General features: G+C 37.6%; 1 protein-coding gene across 1 annotated transcript in view; it reads left to right on the top strand.

The window, feature by feature from the left end:
• The window catches only part of ELP2 (elongator acetyltransferase complex subunit 2), a 115157-nt gene that overhangs the window by 38180 nt on the left and 57103 nt on the right, over positions 1–19874 (top strand). The window contains exons 7-10 of the mRNA XM_074945103.1: positions 9290–9356; positions 10561–10704; positions 18059–18154; positions 19346–19446. Coding sequence (XP_074801204.1) covers positions 9290–9356; positions 10561–10704; positions 18059–18154; positions 19346–19446 — 408 coding nt within the window. The remainder of the gene's footprint in view (positions 1–9289; positions 9357–10560; positions 10705–18058; positions 18155–19345; positions 19447–19874) is intronic.

Here is a 19874-nt window from a genome sequence, read left to right as displayed (position 1 = left end):
TTAGATATTAGGAAAAAGTTTCTTACTATAAGGATAATTAAGCACTGGAATGGGTTACCAAGGTAGGTTGTTGGAAACCTTATAATTGGAGGTTTTTAAGGACAGGCTGGACAAACACCTCTCAAAGATAGTCTAAGGTCCTGCCTTTGCACAGGGAGGGATGGACTAAGATGATCTCTTGAGGTCCCTTCCAGCCCTACATTTCTATGATTTCTTGGGTAATCATGAAATACAGACATGTCAGTTTCACACATGGAAATCTCAGGGTTTTTTTAAACATTTCTCTTTATGAAAAGAAAACCTACCTCAGACCAACCATTGAAATAAAGTAATTATGCATCTCTTTCCTTAAGGAGCATCCATGCATTTAGTATATCATTTGAAAAATAACTTCCTCAATTGAAAATGTAAATATCGTAGTCTGATTAGAATTGCATTATTACTCTTTTTTTTTGGAATTTGGCATTTCCTATTAAAATTGCCTTCTTTGCTGAGTGCTTCTGAAAGTTCAAAAGAACCTTTGAAGCACTTGATATCCAGCAAGTTGTGACCCATGTTCAGTATGTGTGAAAAGTACTGTGTGTCATTTGGAACATGGAAACTTTTAATTTTTCATATAGTTAACTATCAAAAGTATTCAAATGAGGATATGGGATGGAGCTCTAATTATGTATCTGAATTTTTAGCTCCTATCAAAACTTAAAAATGTTTGTGTCCCTCTGGCTTTTGGGAACTTTTTTTTAATTTCTTCCATTGACAAGTCATTCTGGCAAGGTCCCCCAAACATGTGGTGATGATTTTTTTTATCTATCTGTTGTGATAAGCATTAGAGACTAAATAAAAAAAGTTTCTCTGATATGCACAACTTACAGTCCAAGGCCTTGTTTACAATAAATTCAGACCTATAATTCACCCTTTGGGCAGCTCTACTGGGGTGAATTCTGGGTCTGAATTTGCTAGTGTGTATATACACACAGAATGAAAGATTTGGGAAAGCTGTGGCTAAAATGCTAATTTTTTGTTGGTGATGCTGCTGCATTGTGGCCAAGAATTTCAAAAGTGATTTTATTTTGTACCTCAATTTTTGGGTGCCTAACTTAAGATATCTTAAAGGTACTTGATTTTCAGAAAGTGCTGATCAACTATTCTTTGAAAATCAAGCCTCTTCTAAGTCATTTACATCTTCAGAGTCTGGATTTGAAGATACTTTAAACTCAGTTCTTCTGGAGCTTGGGGGAGGATCCCTGGTTTCAGATCTCAAGTGATAAAATCCTGAAGCAATATCTGCTTGAAAATTTTGGGGTGTGTTGTATGCTGGTTGGGTTAGCTGCTCAGCATAAGGGCTAAAGAGGTCCATTGCAACTAAAGTTCAAAAACTTGGCTCATACCCTATCCAAATTGACACCCTTGGTAATAAGCCATTCTACACTCTTTCCAGTCATGAAATGACATGGCTGAGGCAGTAAAGAAAAGGTTCAGAATATACTTGTGAATGTAGGATTACATTCTGGGCGATATCCACTGTTTCTGTCTTTGGGCCCTCATAGAGTGGCCATTATTACTAAAACACAGTTTCAAAGTTACTTGAAGCATCACCAATTTTCTTGCATTTGTTTAAGTTTAAAGTTGCAGGGTTCAGAATAAGTGTCGTCCCGTCCCCCCGCCGCATGCCCCTCCTCCATCCAAAAAGCACGAGAATCTACGAACACCCAGTTGAACCTGTATGTTCCTTCTTAAAAGTATTTGTAACTTTAGGTAATTAATGAGATGCAATCAAATACAATTTTTTTCAGAGTAACATTTTGTCATTTTTTTTCTAAAACTCAATGTAAATTTAATATTTTTAAAGGTTTTCTACCAATAGCTTGTCCTTTTTCCTCACTCCTTCATTCCATTAAGACCCACTGTTACCTTCAGCTTCCTTTTCATCCAGGTGTAGTCCAGTCATCAATTCCTGCCCACCAGGCCTAGTGTTAAGCACTGTACATTAGAAGAAACCTAATTCAGTACATTAGGCGACATTTAAACTTGTATTTACTGGTCAGTTCCTCCTCTTTCCTTTCTTTGTTTTGTGTTTCAAGAGATTAACATTTTATACAAAGTGAGGGTGGTCCCCATTTCGATAGTGAACACAAATTAATTTTAAGAATGGTCGTCTGGACCTAAATTCACATACTTTATTTAAAAAAACAAACATCTTTTTGATCTGTATTTTAAAAGCATCTCTCGCTCTCTCCTCTCTATTTCTGTTCCTTGACCTACTGCCAGCTCTGCAGATAGTTTCCCCTTCACTCCTATGTTTTATCTTTCAATTCATTTCATATTTATTTGAATAAAATGTTACACCTCATCCTGTCTCCTTTCAAGTTAATTTGGTGTGGAAGATTGAGTTTACAGACACTGCCTCCTCCCCTAGCCAGTAAAGATCCTTCACCCTTCCCAGTCAACAGTGACTCTTTGGTGTTGAACCATCCCCCACAGATTATCATCATAAGAAAAAAAAGTTTTGTGTGTGGGAGGGTGGAGGACAGGTTGATAAAGGAAAGTTCAGGTAAATCCTAAAAGGGGATTGTTGTCATACTCTTGAGCAAGGTGAAATCTCTTCAGCTTCAAGTAATAAAATTCATGCTGAGAGCAATCTGAATATACTTATTCCTAAAGTCAATTAGGTTTTTGAGTGTGAAGGGTCAGATGTGAAATCCTTGAAGACTCTTGTACCAAGAAATCTCTTGTAGGATGAAAGAGTATAGGGGAAACTACTGTTTCTTTTTTTGAGAGCCTTTGAAAGATAATGTTGATTCAGAATTGTTGCTCCCAGGGAAGAAAAGTTATATATCTCTTCCTGCATCAGCATTCTTACAAGGCCTCTCAAGAGAAACTTAAGGAAAACAAAAACAATGAGGAGTTCTTGTGGCACCTTAGAGACTAACAAATTTATTTGCGCAACAGTATCTAAAAAATTTCAAAATTTGCATAAAGTTCTTTTTAGTCAAAATGGAACCAGATTGTTGGCATGTAAAATAAATGAGTTTGGAGAAATGGCTCAACTAAAAGCTGGGGGGAAAGCCAGCAGGAGCTGAAATGCACACAGTTGGAAAGAGACATTTGTTAAAGATATGGGTAGTACAATGGTATCTGTGTATTCAATAAAGGGTAGAGTGAAAATACCACTACACTAGAGCAGAGACAGGATAAGAACACAGAGGTACATTCCACAAAATTAGCTTGGTGTTGGATCAAGGAGTTACATAAAAACAGACATGTAGGCAAGAATAAAAGCGAGAAGTGGCTGTGTGCCAAGGCAAGAATTTTAAAAGCAAAATTAGGTATCACAGAAATGTGGCAGAGTGATCAAAAACAGCCCTCTATTGTAACTATACAGAAAATAGAGAATAGGCCAGAGATGTTGAGGAGTAGTGCTATCTATATATTTGTGATTCCATAGAATTTAATGAGCTTAAAAATCCTGAATGGAGACTACTACACAAGTGAATCTATATTGATACAAATCCCAAACTGTAAAAATATAAATATATTAGTAGGTGTTACTTCCAGCTTCCATATCAAGCAAAGGAAACTGAGCACTCAGTACTGAGAGAGATCAGTCAGGCAGTAAAATCCAACAAAACAATAAAGTGGAACTTTAACTACCCATATAGAAACTGGCCAAATGGCATAACAGGACAGAGTTTAGAGAAACCATTTCTTGACACTTCAAATGATTGCCTCTTTCCACAACTAGTTCTAGGGCATAAGCTATTAATTAGCACACAAGACCTAATTCAAGAAGTGATGGTAGCTAAACTATGCTGAAATAGTGACAATAGTATGATTAGGTTTAACATTCAAACAGCAGGTAGAGTACTAAAAAGTGACACTAATCTTTAGAAAAAAATATTTAAATAAAATGAGGTTAGTCAAAAGGCTATTTGTGCAAATTGAAATCCTTCAAAATTTGGAATTCTTCCCCTAGCTTAGCCAATGAACAGAAGTATAAATTACAGCAGTTATTAAAGAAGAGGAAAGTTAGAAGGGCCAAAATGAAATTCAAAAAGTAAATTGCTAAAGGTGTAAAAACAAACATGAGATTCTTTAAGTATATTGGAAGCAGGAAGCCTGCAAATGAATTGGTGGTTCCACTAGATCCTCAAGGGTTAAACTGAGCAATTCAAGAAGATAAAACCATTGCTGAGCAGCTAAATGATTTCTTTCCATCAGTCTTCATTAGTGAGAAAATTGGTGAAATTCCTACCCCAGACCTAATTTTCCTGGTAACAAAAATGAGGTACTCTCTGAGGTGACAGGAGAAGAGGAGTTGGAGCATGCTGATAATGTAAAATGCAGTAAATCATCAGGCCCAGGTGGTGTACATCCAAGAGATTTGAAGGAGCTTAAGTATGAAGTAACTGAGTTGGTAACACAAATTGGTAATTTTTCATTAAACAGTTACTCTTCCAGAGTATTGGAAAGTAGCAAATGTTTTATTCATGTTTAAAAGAGTCTCGATAGATGATAAGGAAAATGAGAAATCTGTAAGCCTTGCTGTCTGTCTGTACCAGGCAAATCAGTTGAATTGGTAGTTTAAAAACAATAACAAAACATCTGGAAGATCATGATCTTCCAGATATTTAATGAGCTTGGATTCAACAAAGAAAAATTGTTTCACTAGTCTCTTAGAATTCTCTGAGTGTGTCAGTAAAGTAGTGAATAAAAGAGAACCAGTTGGCTTAATTTATTTAGTCCTCCAAAAGGCCTTTGATAAGGTCCATAGGAAGAGGCTACTTAAAAAGTTAGTAGTAGGTATGGGTGAGAGGCAAAGTACTGTTTTTGTTTTTTTATCAAAAACTGGACAGGAGACAAAGCAAAGAACAGGAGTAAGTCAACTTTAATCATGGCAAAAAATTTAACATCAGGGTGCCTCAAGGTTCCATATTATGTCCTGTGTTTAATATATTAAAACCAGTTATCTGGAAAGGGTCGTTAATAGGTAGCAAAATTTGCATATGAGACACAGTTATTTGTGTTATTCAGGACCAGAGAAGACCATGAGGATCTTCAGAGAGACGTAAACAATTTGGGTGAATGGGCAACATGATAAATAATATTCAGTGTCGTGAAATGCAAAGTAATGTACATTGGAGGGAAAATTATAACTACTCATGCACATAACAGGATTCCAAATTAACTGTATCAACCCAAGAAAGGGACCAGGATCATCACTGTAGACAGTTCAATGAAAATCTCCGCTCAGTGTGCAACTGCAGTCAAAAAAAACTAACAAGACATTAGGAACAGGATGAAGAATAATAATGAAAACACTAATTCCTTTATATAATTCAGTGGCATAATCTCACTTAGAATACTGTGTGAAGTACTGGACACTCCATTTCAAAAAGAGTATTAAGGAACTGAAGGGAATTCAGTGAAGAATGATAAGAATGATCAAAAGCTTGTTAAATTCCAATGTGAAGAGAAATAATCCCAATCTGGAGACATATAAGAGGGAACACAATAAAAATATATAAAATTACAGAGAAGATAGATTGGAACTTCTGTTCTCCCTGTCTTATAAAGCTGTAACAAGGCAAAATTCAGTGAAATCAGAAGTTGGCAAATTAAAAACAGAGTGAAAAATTTTCCTCCACAGTATGTAATTAAACTAGAACTCATTGCCACAGGAAGTCATTGAGACCAAGAACATAATGACATTCAAAAAGTGAATGGATATTTATACAGATATTAAGAATATCCAGATTTGTCATAATCAGTGACAGTACAAATTTTGGAAATGCCATTAAACCTTGAGCTTTTGAGCTTAAGCCAATCTCTAACTATTAGAGATCAGGGTGAGACCTATATGAGGGACAGATTATTCCACATCTGCCTACTGCGGGGTTCTTAAGCAATCCTCTGAAGCATCTGGTTCTGGCCACTCTATGAGACAGGGTGCTAGTCTGGATGGACCATGGTTCTGCTCCAGTATGGCAATTCCTATGTTCCTACATTTTTATTTTATTTTTTGTATAACATGTTTTCTTGTAATATCACTGGATTCACTTCATAGTCTTTTATATGATCCACAGTGGCCAGAAAGCACATCTTGTAGTCCTGGGATAAGGATGACCTCTCTAGAACACACCTGATCATACCTCATTTGGTGGTCAGAAGTTAGATACAGCTTTCTAAAAAGCTTTGGATCTTAGCAAGTTCTCTGTATTTCAAGAGCATTTTTCCTACTGGTAAGATCTTCAAGGCTTTTGGAAACATCAGAAGTAATAATCATGAAAGTCTAACTACATGTGATGGCAGACAACATCCTAGATGCCTCACAATCAAGGTTCAGACCAGGGCACAGCACAGAGACAGCTCTAATGATGCTAAAAGGCTACTTTCTTATAGCCATGAACACAGGCAAAATCTCCATACTTGTGCTGTTGGACCTCTTTGCAGCTTTTTACATAGTAGGCCACAAGATACTGTTAACCTGCCTACGTGACGTAACAGGAGTAGATTGCTGTGATAATATCTTTCCAGCAGAGCTAAGAGAATGATGAGTTGTCCTCTCTAAAAACCCTCACTTCTTCTATATCTACATGAGACCACTGAAGAGATAGTGAGACACCATCAGGTTTTGCTGCCAACAACACAATAACTCACTTGTATATCTCATCCTGAACTGATGCAATTACCACCACTACAAAACTGTGATAATGCCTACAAGCAATCAGCGCTTGGATGAAAAGCAACTGGCTCAAGCTAAATCCAAGCAAGATGGTGATGGTTGGAAAGGGGAAATGCCGTAAAAAACTGATGTAGATGTTGCCTCCGCTTTCCACTGAAGGCATTCATTCGTCAACGTGATGTGAAGCCTCAAAGTCCAACACGAAGTATCAGTGTTTAAAAATGCTTTCTTTCACCTCCAATTTGCCAGGAAAATTTTCCTTTCCTTCTAGACAAGGATCTGGCCACAGTGATTCATGCATTTGACATCTCTGGTCTGGATAACTATAACTCACTGAACTTGATGTTGAATGTGAAAACCATGCTCAGGCTCAAGCTATTATGGTTTAACATTAAATGTATTAAGTCACTGAAAACTTTTGAAAATCTGACTAGGAAAATTTTTTCTTGTAAATTTGATTTCTCACAGGGACTCAGCAGGCATTCCTTCTGCCAGTTTGGAGTAATGGCTTTCTTGGGCCAAGTAATGGCTTTCTGAAAATCTAAATACACTATATCCACTGGATCTCCTTTGTCTGCGTGCTTGTTGACCCCCTCAAAGAATTCTAGTAGATTGGTGAGGCATGATTTCCCTTTACAAAAACCATGTTGACTATTTCCCAACAAATTATGTTCATCTGTGTGCCTGTTCCTGTGTAGCCTCCCCAGGTCTCTATTAACCCCATCTCTACCAGTGTGGGGCAGATGTCCAATCACAAGCACTATACTAGCCAATGGAGATGTCAAGAAAGAAGTGACATCAAAGATAGGAAGGGCATCCACAACATTCACTAAACTCAATAACATTTGGAAATCAGAGAGAGACCGTACCAGACGAAACCTAAAAAATTTCAGCTCAAATGTAAATCTCAGTGCTAACATATGGCTGTGTCAGCTGAAAAGCTTCCAATACAACATATAGAAAATTAGATGTCTTTTTAAAATAAGTGCTATAAAAGTTTCTGGGCATTAGATGGAGAGACTTTATTACCAACAGAGATATCGGAGAAAGTACCAACCTGCAGCTTGTCTCCACTAGCATTAGGAGTAAGTGTTGGACATATTTGGGGCGTGTACTCTGGTTGCCAATACGCAGACTCCCACATGAAGCTGTCAAGTGGTAACCAATTGGGTGGTCTCATTTCCTCACTCCAAGGGAAACCTTAAGAAGAACCGTTAGCTGGGAGGACAGAACAGTCAAACTCAGCACCATAGAGCAGATGGAAACAGCAGCTAATGATAAAGAGGGATGGAAGAAACTAGTTTCCGCTCTGTGTGCCAACATTGTCATGAGAAGGATATAATATATAATATCTGGGGTGCCTGAGGAAGCTAGGTCTGCCCAGGTTACCACCACAGGATGGTAGGGGCTTTAGGGAAGACAGAACGGCATGTTAGCTGTTTTAAAAATCCTTTTTCTTGAAATGCTTTGTTCCCACTGGTCAGTAAGCAATACATTAATTTTAAGAAGGCTGTCTGCTCACTATGTTCACCACTGATCACAGACTCTCAAAGGTAAGAACTGCAGGTGGTGAACCCAGTTGAACATGCTGGGAAATGCAGTTGATAACGCTGGGTACTGTAGTCCAGGAGCATGGGCTAAGAGTGGGAGAATTGCAGAATTCCACCCCAGAAGAGGTAGTGGTGGCCTGAGACCTTAGGGGGCACAGAAAGGGGACAGAGATGCAACAAGCTCTGTAACACTGACAAGTATTTTATAGGTTCTCTTCTGTGTTGGAAGTTACCTCCTGGGCTTGTGCTATAGTTACTGCCCTGTAGTAGAGTAATCATTTAGGTGTTAAAAAAAATCTAACCAAAAAGTTGCCTCTGTGAGTGCTGGTGGGTATAAATACCCCAACTGAGTAGTCAGATTGTTGGATTCCCTGTTATGAATAGACAAATTTATAGTTAAGAACAAAATTTTCCAATTTGGAGTGTTTTCAAAAGTCTTTTCAGTGACTTAATGCTTTTTATCTAGACATCTATGTAATGTTAAGGCTGTGAATTGTAAAAACAGAAAAGCAAAGAAATGTTGATTAGTGGGTGAAGACGATTACAGGAATGTCAAAGACTATGTAGATAGTCATCCCTTTTATTGGGTATGCGTACATATCAACATAATAAATATAAACAATTATGGTTAATGTCCCTGCTGCTGTTTCACTCAGACAGAACTCCTGTTGAAGTCTCGTAAGTGTAGGATTGACAGAGATTACAGTATTTGCAATTTTTTTTCCAAAATATTTTAAAAAGAAAAAGTTTGTAGGGAGAAAACCCCACCTATTTTTCACCCACCCTTCTTGTTTAGATAGTGGGACAATAACTGAGATGAGCTGATCTGCTAGAGTTACTCCTTGGCTATGGCCTTATCAGAAGGGCCCATGCAAGAACATGGTATTGAACAATAAGGCCTTGTTCTTCAGGTACTGATCATCCAGTTAATAGGAGTTGCAGGTGGTCAGCACATCTGAAGAGCAGGAGTTAATTGTCCAAAGGCATATGTATGGTATGTAAGACTAATGGACATTGAAGTTCTGACTTCTGTGGTGTAATGATGATTTCTTTTTAGTTTCAGAAAACACTAATACTCTATGGCCATGAAGATTGGATAAGAGGCATTGAATGGGTAGTCTGTGGTCAGTATGAAAGTCCAATAAAATATTTAATGAGGCAGAGAGTTGAAGATTAGAAGAGAAAAACCAACCATCTGATCTCCATTTTTAATCCCATTCATTTGTTAGATCGCAGTTCCTGGTCCAATGGAAGGTTGATGTCATTGCATGGATTAGACGTTAGGTGGAGAAATATTTTAGCATAGCACTGCCATTTTACTCCAGTATTAGCTATTCTCGATATATTTATATTCTCTGATACTTCTGTATATTTGCTGTAGATCTTTTTTTAGATGGCACCTCTGATTATGATCTATGTGGGTCACTTTACAGAACAACATTCCTCAGACTAAATAAAGTATAATGCAAAGTAATACAGAAATTGAATTGTCTCAGGTAGCCAGAATACAGGGATGCCTTGCAGGTCTTTATGCTAATACCACAATGGTGTGGTTATTTCCTGCACTCTGATTGCAGTGGGATTGGTTTGCATTTGTATATTTCTCAACCACCCAGTATACAAATCTCTTTATAACCATTGTTTTCCCTGCATCCATCACCTGGTGAGAATGATGAGTCAGCCCCACTTTATTTTTAAAAATTAAATTAATTTTAGGAACTTCCCTGCCTCCTCTTTCTCCCCTTGTAAGAATAGCGCAAATTGGTGGGAGACTCCACTACTCCTCATATTCAGCCTTTGAATAACTGATTACAAACGTTACTCACTTTGTAGAAAATGTAGGAGAGAGGCAACAGGAGGAAGGGAGTTCTTAAAATGTATTAATTTAAAAAGATATTCAAGAGTGGGGACTTATCCTTCCTAAGCAACATGGAGGGTGAAAAGGTCAAGGGTGTAGGAGTGAGAAGCACATCTCAGAAGAGTAACTTGTGGGTTTTCTCCCTAAGTCAATAACCAATGTATCCTGGACTGTTGAACTGTGAGGCTGAAGTTTTAATACTGTAAATCCCAGGATATGGCTGTTACCATGTAAGTGAGGCAGGATCCATTAGTGTGTTCTGATTTGCTTGGTTGTATTAAAATGTTAGAATGAGTTGACACTGGAATAAAAGGAACAATTGTGTTCATAATACTGTTTGCAGAGAGAAAAATAAAATATGTATGGTGTGATGAAGGGTGATAAGAATGAAATAAGTTAATCTTGATAAGTCAGAACGAAAAGATATGTGACTTACATTTTTATTTTTACTGTGTTATTTTTTTAAACAGGTGGGGATCTTTTCTTAGCAAGCTGTGCCCAAGATTGTCTGATAAGAATCTGGAAAGTGCAGGCAAAATCAACACCATCTGTGGAAGTCAAAGATGATGACTCTATAAGGCTGAAGGAGAACATTTTTACTATGAAAAATAAAAGTGAGTAACAACTGAAATTCTCTCTCTGTAGCTATTCCTTCTTCCAGCCAGTGTAGCAGTTATTGCTTTCAGTAGGGATAATAGGAATTCTGTCTGTTATAGTTTTATTCCTATGCTAGAGGAATTTGATGAATTCAGTTACAATAACGCTTGCTCCTCAGCAGCAAAAAATATAGTAAATGTGTTTGTGTTTTAGAAGCATTGACTGTGTACAGTGTCTGGTTTATTGCAGAAATAGTACATCAGCAAAAAAAATCTCAATAGAGGCCTTCTGTTAAACTATAAATATTCGAACCATAGCCTATGGTTTTAAGGCATGTATTTGTTCCACCTGTAGTAAACTGTTGGTTACACAGTTTCTCTCCAGTTATCAGACGAATGTGCGTCTTAAAGTTTTTTTTAAATTAATAAGATTAATAAGTCTTTCATATTAATAAGATTTAATTACCCATGTGCCTTTAAAGGTGAAAAGAGAGAATTGTATGTATTTATTACTTCAATGTTTTTTGGATAATTTAACAGGCTGTTATATGTAAAGATAAATTATGTCACAGAGGTCATGCAAGGAAGCTCTCAGCCACAGCTCCCAGCCACTGGCCCTGCAGCTCCGAGCTGCCTTGTGTGGAGGGAGTGTGTCCCCTCCCCCCCCATCGTTTTTTGTAAAAGGCACAGACAGGTAGCCTTCTGTGTTTTCAGTTTTTACTGATAAATTACCAGTTTTTTTTATTAAAGGAGGTCAGTTTTTACAGATTTACACGCATTTATCAATCCACTGAGTACTTTTTCGGGGACTTATTTTTGTTAAACATTAAAGCTTTACGCGATTGTTGTGTCCTGCAGCTCTGAAATTGAAGCAGTTCCACAGTGTAAAACACAGAACGCACACACGGTGGAGGTCGGAAGATCAAACTGTTAATATTGCACTATGATTGGCTCACAAAGAGATGCTGCCTGCCTATTTCTTTGTGTCTGTTTAGTGTGGTGCTGAATTTAAACAATCAATTCTCCATAAAGATATATGTCCACCCAGTTACCTCCTTTAGTGCCAAACGCCTTACAGGATTGGATGGATCCCCACACAGCCAGTCCTGCCCTTTCTATAGGTGGCTCCAGACTACCCCCAAAATTTCTTCTCCCCCTCCAGGGCTCCCAGGGGAGAGTATCTCACTATTGACAGGCTAGCTCTTCTTCCCAGGCTTCTTCTTGTCAACCGTTTGACTCTTCCCCTTCCTCTGAGCAGGAATGTCTGCAATCCTTCCCCAAACCAACAAGGCCCCCTGTTGTTCTACATAATGTCTCTCCTCTCTCCCTCTGGGTTGCTTAGCAGATTGAGTCTGCCCTTGGCTCCCTCTTCCTACCAGGGGCAGTGTGTCTCTCTCTGAACTACCAGCATGCTGAGCCCCAGGAACCTAGGTAAGCTTGTTGGGGCTTACAGATAGATAAGGTAAAAAGGTAAACGTGGAGGGAAGATGCAGATCTATGCCTGAATACCAACAAGAAAATCAGTGCTTAAAAATTTTCAAGAAAACTAAAGGTGGGAGTGAAGAGGATGCATTGTGCTGCGAGTACTGCAGCATTGAGGTTAGTGCTCATGCTGACAGAACAAAGGAACATGTTGAAAGTAAGCGACACAAGAAGCTTAAAGAAGAAAGTGAACTTTGGGATGAACAGTCAATATCAGGAGCTTTCACTGGGCTTTAATGAAAGAGAGGACACAGCATAATTGTGTCAATGAATTCGTGTGTGCTCTTTGTTTCTCTGGACAACTGCTATTAATTGCAAAGGGGCCTGTTGGTGACTTTGTGCAACAATACTGTCCAGCAGCCAAACCCTTCCTAATGCAGACAACCTCACTCATAAGTAACTGAAAGAAAATGACAATGCTTTAATATCTAAACTGATGGAAATGTGGCACTTAGTCTGACTTTTGACAAGTCTCCTAATGCTTTGGACCATCTGATTCTTGGTCTTCTGTTTTTCTTTTTGATTTCAAAGCGTATAAACCTGCATTGTTTTGTGTTGATGTGACATTCATCCCCTCTGCTGACACCCAGTTTGTCGATGCAGCAATAACTGACATATTTGAGATGTACCGGCTAACTTGGGGAATGTAGCTATAACTAACACAGATTCTGCTTCCTACATGGCTGAGTTTGCCTGGGAAATTTAACTCAATCAGAAACTGGAGCTGCTATGTTACCTGTTCTGCTCATCTGATCAGTGTTTCACTATCAGCATCTACTGCTACAGAAAAATGAAAGATGTGAAATCTTCCATCTTTGGGTTTAGGGCCGTTTTCAAGCATATGAACAACTTGATGGCTTTGTTTTACATGTTGTGAGACAACTGCAGTGTGAGCTGTCAGTTACCTACCCCTGTTGTGCCACATCAGTGGAAGAGCTTGTATTTTGCTGCCTGTCATGTAAATAATGTGTGGACTTTGCTAATGTGTCTCCAAGATCCCCCTCAGTTTGTTGGTTATAAAGCAGAAACTCTGAATCCAGAATGACCACCAGATTTTGCGCACCAAGGTAATGTTTATTGTTGAAAACTTGGAATCATTGCATGACACACAGAAAACACTGGAGTTTTCTCTGACTACTGTCAACATGTTTGCCAGTACTGACATTTACTGGATCCTGACAACCGAAATCTCAGCTGAATTGAGCACAAAAGCTGCAGGAGAAACATACGGCGAGAAAACCCAACTGATTCTGGAAATCCTTCCTACTCTGGAACATGAGAGAGCCAAAAAACCTTCAACACAGTGCTAGGTGAGAAATGACCCGTAATCTGAACCCCGAAGTGTTGGTGCCGAAGATTCTTTTTGGAATGTGATCCAGGTGTTGCACCCCTTCCTCAAGGTGAATTTTGCAGCAGACTATGACCATTATGCCAGAGCATTTCGACCATTTGCCACTAAAGAAGAAATTTCAAATCCGAAAGAGGAATTTACTTCTTGAACTTTCCTCACACTGATAATGCGAAACTGGATATGCCGCCTTTTTGGAACAGTTATCAAAACACACTTACCAACTTCAGCAAAGTGATATGGCGAGCTTTGAATGTACCCCTTGGATCTATTGATGCAGAGTACATATTTTCAAAGTTGGCCTACCTCCAAGACAGCAAGAGGCTCAACATGAGTGAGGATACTTTGAAGAAAATTATGTGTGCGTACGCAAATCAGGATTTCTGGAAAAACTTCTAGCTCTGAGAGAGACCAAATATATCTTTGGACATTAAAAAGTTTCAATTATACTGTAGTGAAATGTGTATATTACAAAGGTTTTTTCTTTTTTTTCTTTTTTCCCCTCTGTTTTTCAAGTTTTTTATTTTTAACCTGATTTTCATTTTTTTAAACAAATAAAAACTGAAAATGCAGAACACTCCAGACAAGTCACGAGCTTCCATGAATTTGTTTATTGCCTGCAACCGGTCTGTGACTTTTACTAAAAATAACCCTGACAAAATTTTAACCTTAATCATATGAGATCAGAAGCTATTCTTCACACTTACAGTATCACAGAAAAGAACCACAGCTTCTACAGATATGTGGCTTTCTGTGGGCCCCTGTTCATCTGTATAATTCTGCTTTGTCTCTAGTTCTGCATCCCAAAGGGACGTGCTGGGAGGTGATACCGTTTATCCTCATGGTTAGCTGAGATCCACAGGAATAATGGAGACCTCCCCCTTGCAGGTTTTGGCCTGCTTGTGATCCCTAGGATCTCCCACACCAATGGTAGCATTGCTGCTGTTCCTCCTGTTCTGCACTTAGTTATTTCTCAGACTTTTTATTCAACCATATATACAGCTGAGCTGTGTGGAGCTCAGCTCTTACAGAGCAGCCTCAGAGAGGATAAAGAAAGCTACCTCATGGAGAGGAAGCTGTAGTGTAGCTTGCTTTCCCTGGTGCAGTGTTTCCCAAAGTATGGATTGTTCCTCATGGCAAAGAGTAGCCAAGGGGACATGGACAGAACTCTCAACTGTTTTCCAGAGTCTGTGCTTTCATTTGGGGAAAAAAAAAAAAGTCTATGGCTCTTAGACTTGACCAAATTTGGTCTTTTTTTACTAGTATTTCACTGGATAATATCAATGATTTTTAAGTATTTTTAAGATTTTTATTTATTTAAATTTTCAGTCATGGGAAATTATGGGGTGGGGGGGTGTCAGACAATAGTCATTTAACAGTAGACATTAAAATTCAAAAAGTTAAAGCGTTATAACCATTGAAAAATAAATTGTACAATTAAATATCCTTTAGTTCTCAAGATAATTTTTCTTACTTTGCCTATTTCAATTTCAATTATTATTGATGTCAATATTTTGTCATTTTGTGTATGGTGAAATCAACATTACCTGATTTTAAAAAAAAGTTATCCTTCCAAGCCTACTTTTATGGTTATGAATATAATCTCCAAAACATAACGTGAATGTAACCACTGCAGTGATCTCATCTTGAGTGTCCAGAGATCCTGAGTAGAGTTCTGATGTGTGTGCTGCCCTGTTATTTTCAGTAGGTGATAACTCATATGCCAGTGATGATTCCTTAAATGTCAACATTGTTAATTATTTTATGGCTTAACAAAGCATGACAGAAAGGAAAAGTAATATATTATGAACATGCACTTTGAGAAGTACTGAGCTATATGTGCATAGGGAGAGGGGGCGCACACAAGATGTATAAATTAAGGTGTATAGGTCTTCACCTAGACATGGTGAGGTTACATAGGAGGGGAGTCATTTGGCTTTGCTTCCTGTAATGGGCCTCAGCTTTCAGAAGTTTGAGAAACAGGGCTCTAGCATGAGGCCCATGCACCTCACTTAGGCTACCCTCTGTACTGACAGCAGAGGGGAACACGTCCCCTTTTGACTTTAAGATGGTTTACACACCTGTCTCTGCTTTTTCTATGCTGATGCCTTTATCTAAAGGTGGAACAAAGATAAGCAATAAATGTGGCATTAAATGTCAGGAAACTGTATAAGTTCCCTTGTATGCTCCCATAAATGATCAACCATGTTGCTTAAATAGAAAGGTAATCAATCTACTGCTAACCGTAATGTGGAAAATGTAGCTGTTAAATATTTATTGAAAGAAAGTACGTAGAAGAGGTGGAAAGTAACTGGCTTTGCTTTTCAAGCCCTTCTTGTTAGTGTGTGTAACGAAAGTGGGAAATGTCCTAATTTTAGGGCCATCAAACTATTAAAAAAATTGTGATTAATTATTACATTAAAAATAATCACGATTAATTGCAGTTTTAATAGAACTGTTAAATAATAATGGAATACCATTTATTTAAATATGTTTGGTGTTGTGTGTGGGGGGGAACTGTGTGTGTGGGGAGCACTCTCTTTAAGCAGAGCACTCAGGAGCTTGTACACTTTTCCAGGCAGCAGCAACTGCTGTCAGCAACACTCACTCCTGAGCCAGCAGTAGACAGGCTTCCCCTGTTCCCCAACCCCAGCTCAGTGGCGACAAGGTACATGGGAGTGGGGGAAGGGGACACCCCAACATCAGCTCCCCAGCTCTGCACAACAGACAGGAGGCAGGCTCCTGGTCCGGAGTAGCTTGACCAGGGATGGCTCCGTGGGTGGGAGGGGAGACGAGCAGCAGTGGAGCAGCGTGGCGGGAGAAGGGGCACCCTGGCCCTCGAGGCATGCAGAAGGGCCCAATGAGCACGGCACCCTGGTGTGCAATTAACACTCCTTTAAAAAAAAAAAAAGTGTTAATCTGTTTTGAGTTAATCGCATGCATTAACTGTGATTAATTGACAGCCGTAATTATTAATTTTTATTACAAATATTTGCACTGTAAAAAAGATTAAAAAGGTAGTGCAATCTACAAGTTGAAGCATGAAAGGGCGTACAAATGTTTAGCATATCTGGATGTAAATACCTTCCAATGCCAGCTACAACAGTGCCAGGCAAACACCTGTTTTCACTTATCTGCATTTATAAGTTGTGCTTTCACAGTAAAGAGATTTCACTACAGTACTTGTTTGAGTGAAAAATTTGATTATCTTTTACTTTGTAATAGGACTGTCGATTAATCGCAGTTAACTCACACGATTAACTCAACAAAATTAATTGCTGTTTAAAAAATTAATTGCAATTAATCACAGTTTTCATCACACAGTTAAACAATAGAATACCAATGGAAATTTATTAAATATTTTTGGATGTTTTTCTACATTTTCAAATATATTGATTTCAGTTACAACACAGAATACAAAGTGTACGCTACTCACTTTATATTATTATTTTTTATTACAAATATTTGCACTGTGAAAGTGATAAAAGAAACAGTTTTCAGTTCACCTCACACAAGTACTGAAGTGCAATTTCTTTATCCTGAAAGTACAACTTACAAATGTAGATTTTTTTTTTTTTTTTGGTTACATAACTGCACTAAAAAAAAACAAAGCAAAACTTTAGAGACTACAAGTCTACTCAGTCCTACTTCCTTACTAGTCCTAACTAACTCGTACAGAGCTCTTCATATAACGAGAGAGGGAGAGAGTGAATTATGGTATACACATGTTTGCACATACTTAACATTTTGTAGGAGTTAGACTTATGAGCATTGGAAACATCATGTTTATGGAGATTATAGCCAAAATTCATTAGTCTTCTTACACAGAGGTTTATAAGGGGAGAAGTATAAAAACATTTGAAAAAATCCCAGAGATCTGCCCCTGTGCTGGAGAGAGGTTCGTTATGATTTCCTTTACATAGGATGCTGAGTAATTTTCTATAGAAATTTCTAAAATATATATAGTAGTTCAGAGAATCTCAAGTCTCAGAGGCCAAATTATTCTTTTTTAATTATTAACATATTATTTCAAAGTCTCTTTTTCTCTTTAAATATAGTACTTAAAGATCATATTAAAATATAATATATTACACAAACTGTTATAAATACCTAACACGCGACCTTGTATAAGACTTGAGCTATGGTTTGAGGTCAGAAATATTTTTATAATTAAGTGCATTGCAGTGAGTTAGACTGACTATTCTATAGTTATGAGTATTTCAATTTATGCAGGGCAGCCTTAATTTGCTAATTTCCAACATCATGGAGAGTAGAGTAAGGCTACAAATTACCTTTAATTTTGGTACCATTTCCAGAGAGGGCAATAGGATTGGCCTGTGCATTGCAGTGCCCACATTGGGTGTGAGCCACCCAGCAGTGCAGGGTACCATACTGCAGTTCACTTTGCTTGTTTTTAAGACTTCTCATTGAATTGTATCACTATAGCAGCTGTCTCTGTATTTGTGAAAATGTGAAAGATCTTTGTTCTTATCAAAATGCCATTGAAGAATAAGCAGTCTGATTCCCTCTGTTCTATGGTAGATACTGAGACAACGTATGCAGTTATTCTGGAGTCCGTGTTAGCTGGTCATGAAAATTGGGTATTTGCAGTTCACTGGCAGCGTTCTTTTTTGAAAGGTAGGAAGAAAGTATGTAAAGTACATAGCTTACCAGATAATGTATAAACATGGTGCTACTGTACATTATATACCTTTTTGTGGGCAAGAGTTTCCACAGAGAGGCTATTGGAATATTCTCTGTAATTTTGCAATCAGAACGTTTTTGCATGCATCATAAGGTCCTGCTGTATGGTGTTCCTGTTTTATTTGCTGTTGTACACCATCTGATGCTTTGTCTTTTATCGATGTTGCCTTGATAAAAGACTATATGAATATAGTATATGAATGTTTTACATGTAATACTGGCTTTGTTTGATTTGTGATTTATACAGCTTGTGGTATTTCACCTCTGTTTGTTCAACACAAACTAAAAATAAATTTTAAAGATGAAGATTTGTTTTTAATAATCTCTCCAGAAGATCAATATTAACTCAGATGCCCTTCCTTGTTTTTCTTAATATAGAAAAATGGTAGGGTAATAAAATATTGGCATTCTGAAATTTCTTTATTTCAACCTTACATGCATTAGTAGAAGTCTTCAGAGAAATCCCTTGAATTTGTCTGTTTTTCAGATATAAATTATTTAAAACTATGCATTAATATCTAATTAGTCAAAGTTAATTGAAAACATTCTTCTTTACTGCCTCTGCAATTCTCTATCCCCAGCCCACTATAGAATCAGGGATTTAAAAAAAATAAAGGAATAAAGTATTTCTTCTAAATACGTGAAAGAACAGTTAATTCTTTAGTTTGTAGAACAATGAATAGCATAGAATTTTTTCCCCACTTTCGAGCAATAATAATCTAATGATATATGTCCAACAGAATAGACTACCTTTACAAATAAAGAGTCTGGAATTGTGATTCATAACCTTGGGGTCTTTAGTGTGTGCTAGCTTTTGTTTCCTCTAAATCAAAACTTTGAAAATCCTAATGTGAAAGAAACAGTATAAATTGCTTATTCTTATACTTTCCTTTAGCATAGCCCTGGTACAAACAAATATTTGGAACAATATTTTAACATACCCTTATCAGAGATTGCATTCATCAAGGACCTGATCTTGTTAAGGCTGGTGTTTATTCATTGTTTACAGCACAAGTTTTGCAATATAGCAGTTGAATTTTCAGCATATTTAGGTTTCAGTATTGCCATATTCTGTTAAAGCATTCTGATTTGTAGTAGCAGAATAATTTCTTTTTTGTACTGTAGATGGCATAATACAACAACCGATGAGACTACTGTCTGCATCAATGGACAAAACTATGATTCTGTGGGCTCCAGATGAAGAATCTGGGGTATGGTTAGAACAGGTAAGGGTCAGTTTTTCTAAGCATACCTGTGCAACCTAACATATATTGGGTTTGTCTTGAGTTTCTCTGTGACTTTAGTTTTTTGTGTTTTGTTTTTTTAATTTATTGTGACAAATTTCAAGTAGAATATATTGCTTTGAAAATGTTTCCTAAGTCATATGTATGTTCAGTGGAATAAGAACCATATGCAAAATATAGAAAAGATAATGCAGAAACAGTTGTGTAGTTTAAGGGCAACAGCTGAACAAAAGATGTAGTACCTGACAAAACTGAGTTATAGCTGAAGTGCTAGTGTTATCCTTGGTTAAGGTTGTCATTTTAAACACAGTTACTGTGTTGTGAATAACATTCTAATTTTCCACTTTTGGGGCTGAAATTTGCAAGAACTGGTCTTGATTGCAAAGTGAATTCTTTCGTGTTTTTACATA

The sequence above is a fragment of the Natator depressus genome, chromosome 2, assembly GCF_965152275.1.
Source record: "Natator depressus isolate rNatDep1 chromosome 2, rNatDep2.hap1, whole genome shotgun sequence".
In the NCBI taxonomy this organism is placed as follows: Eukaryota; Metazoa; Chordata; order Testudines; family Cheloniidae; genus Natator; species Natator depressus.
The sequence above is the reverse complement of the archived record's forward strand: the minus strand, read 5'-3'. Positions and strand labels throughout refer to the sequence as shown.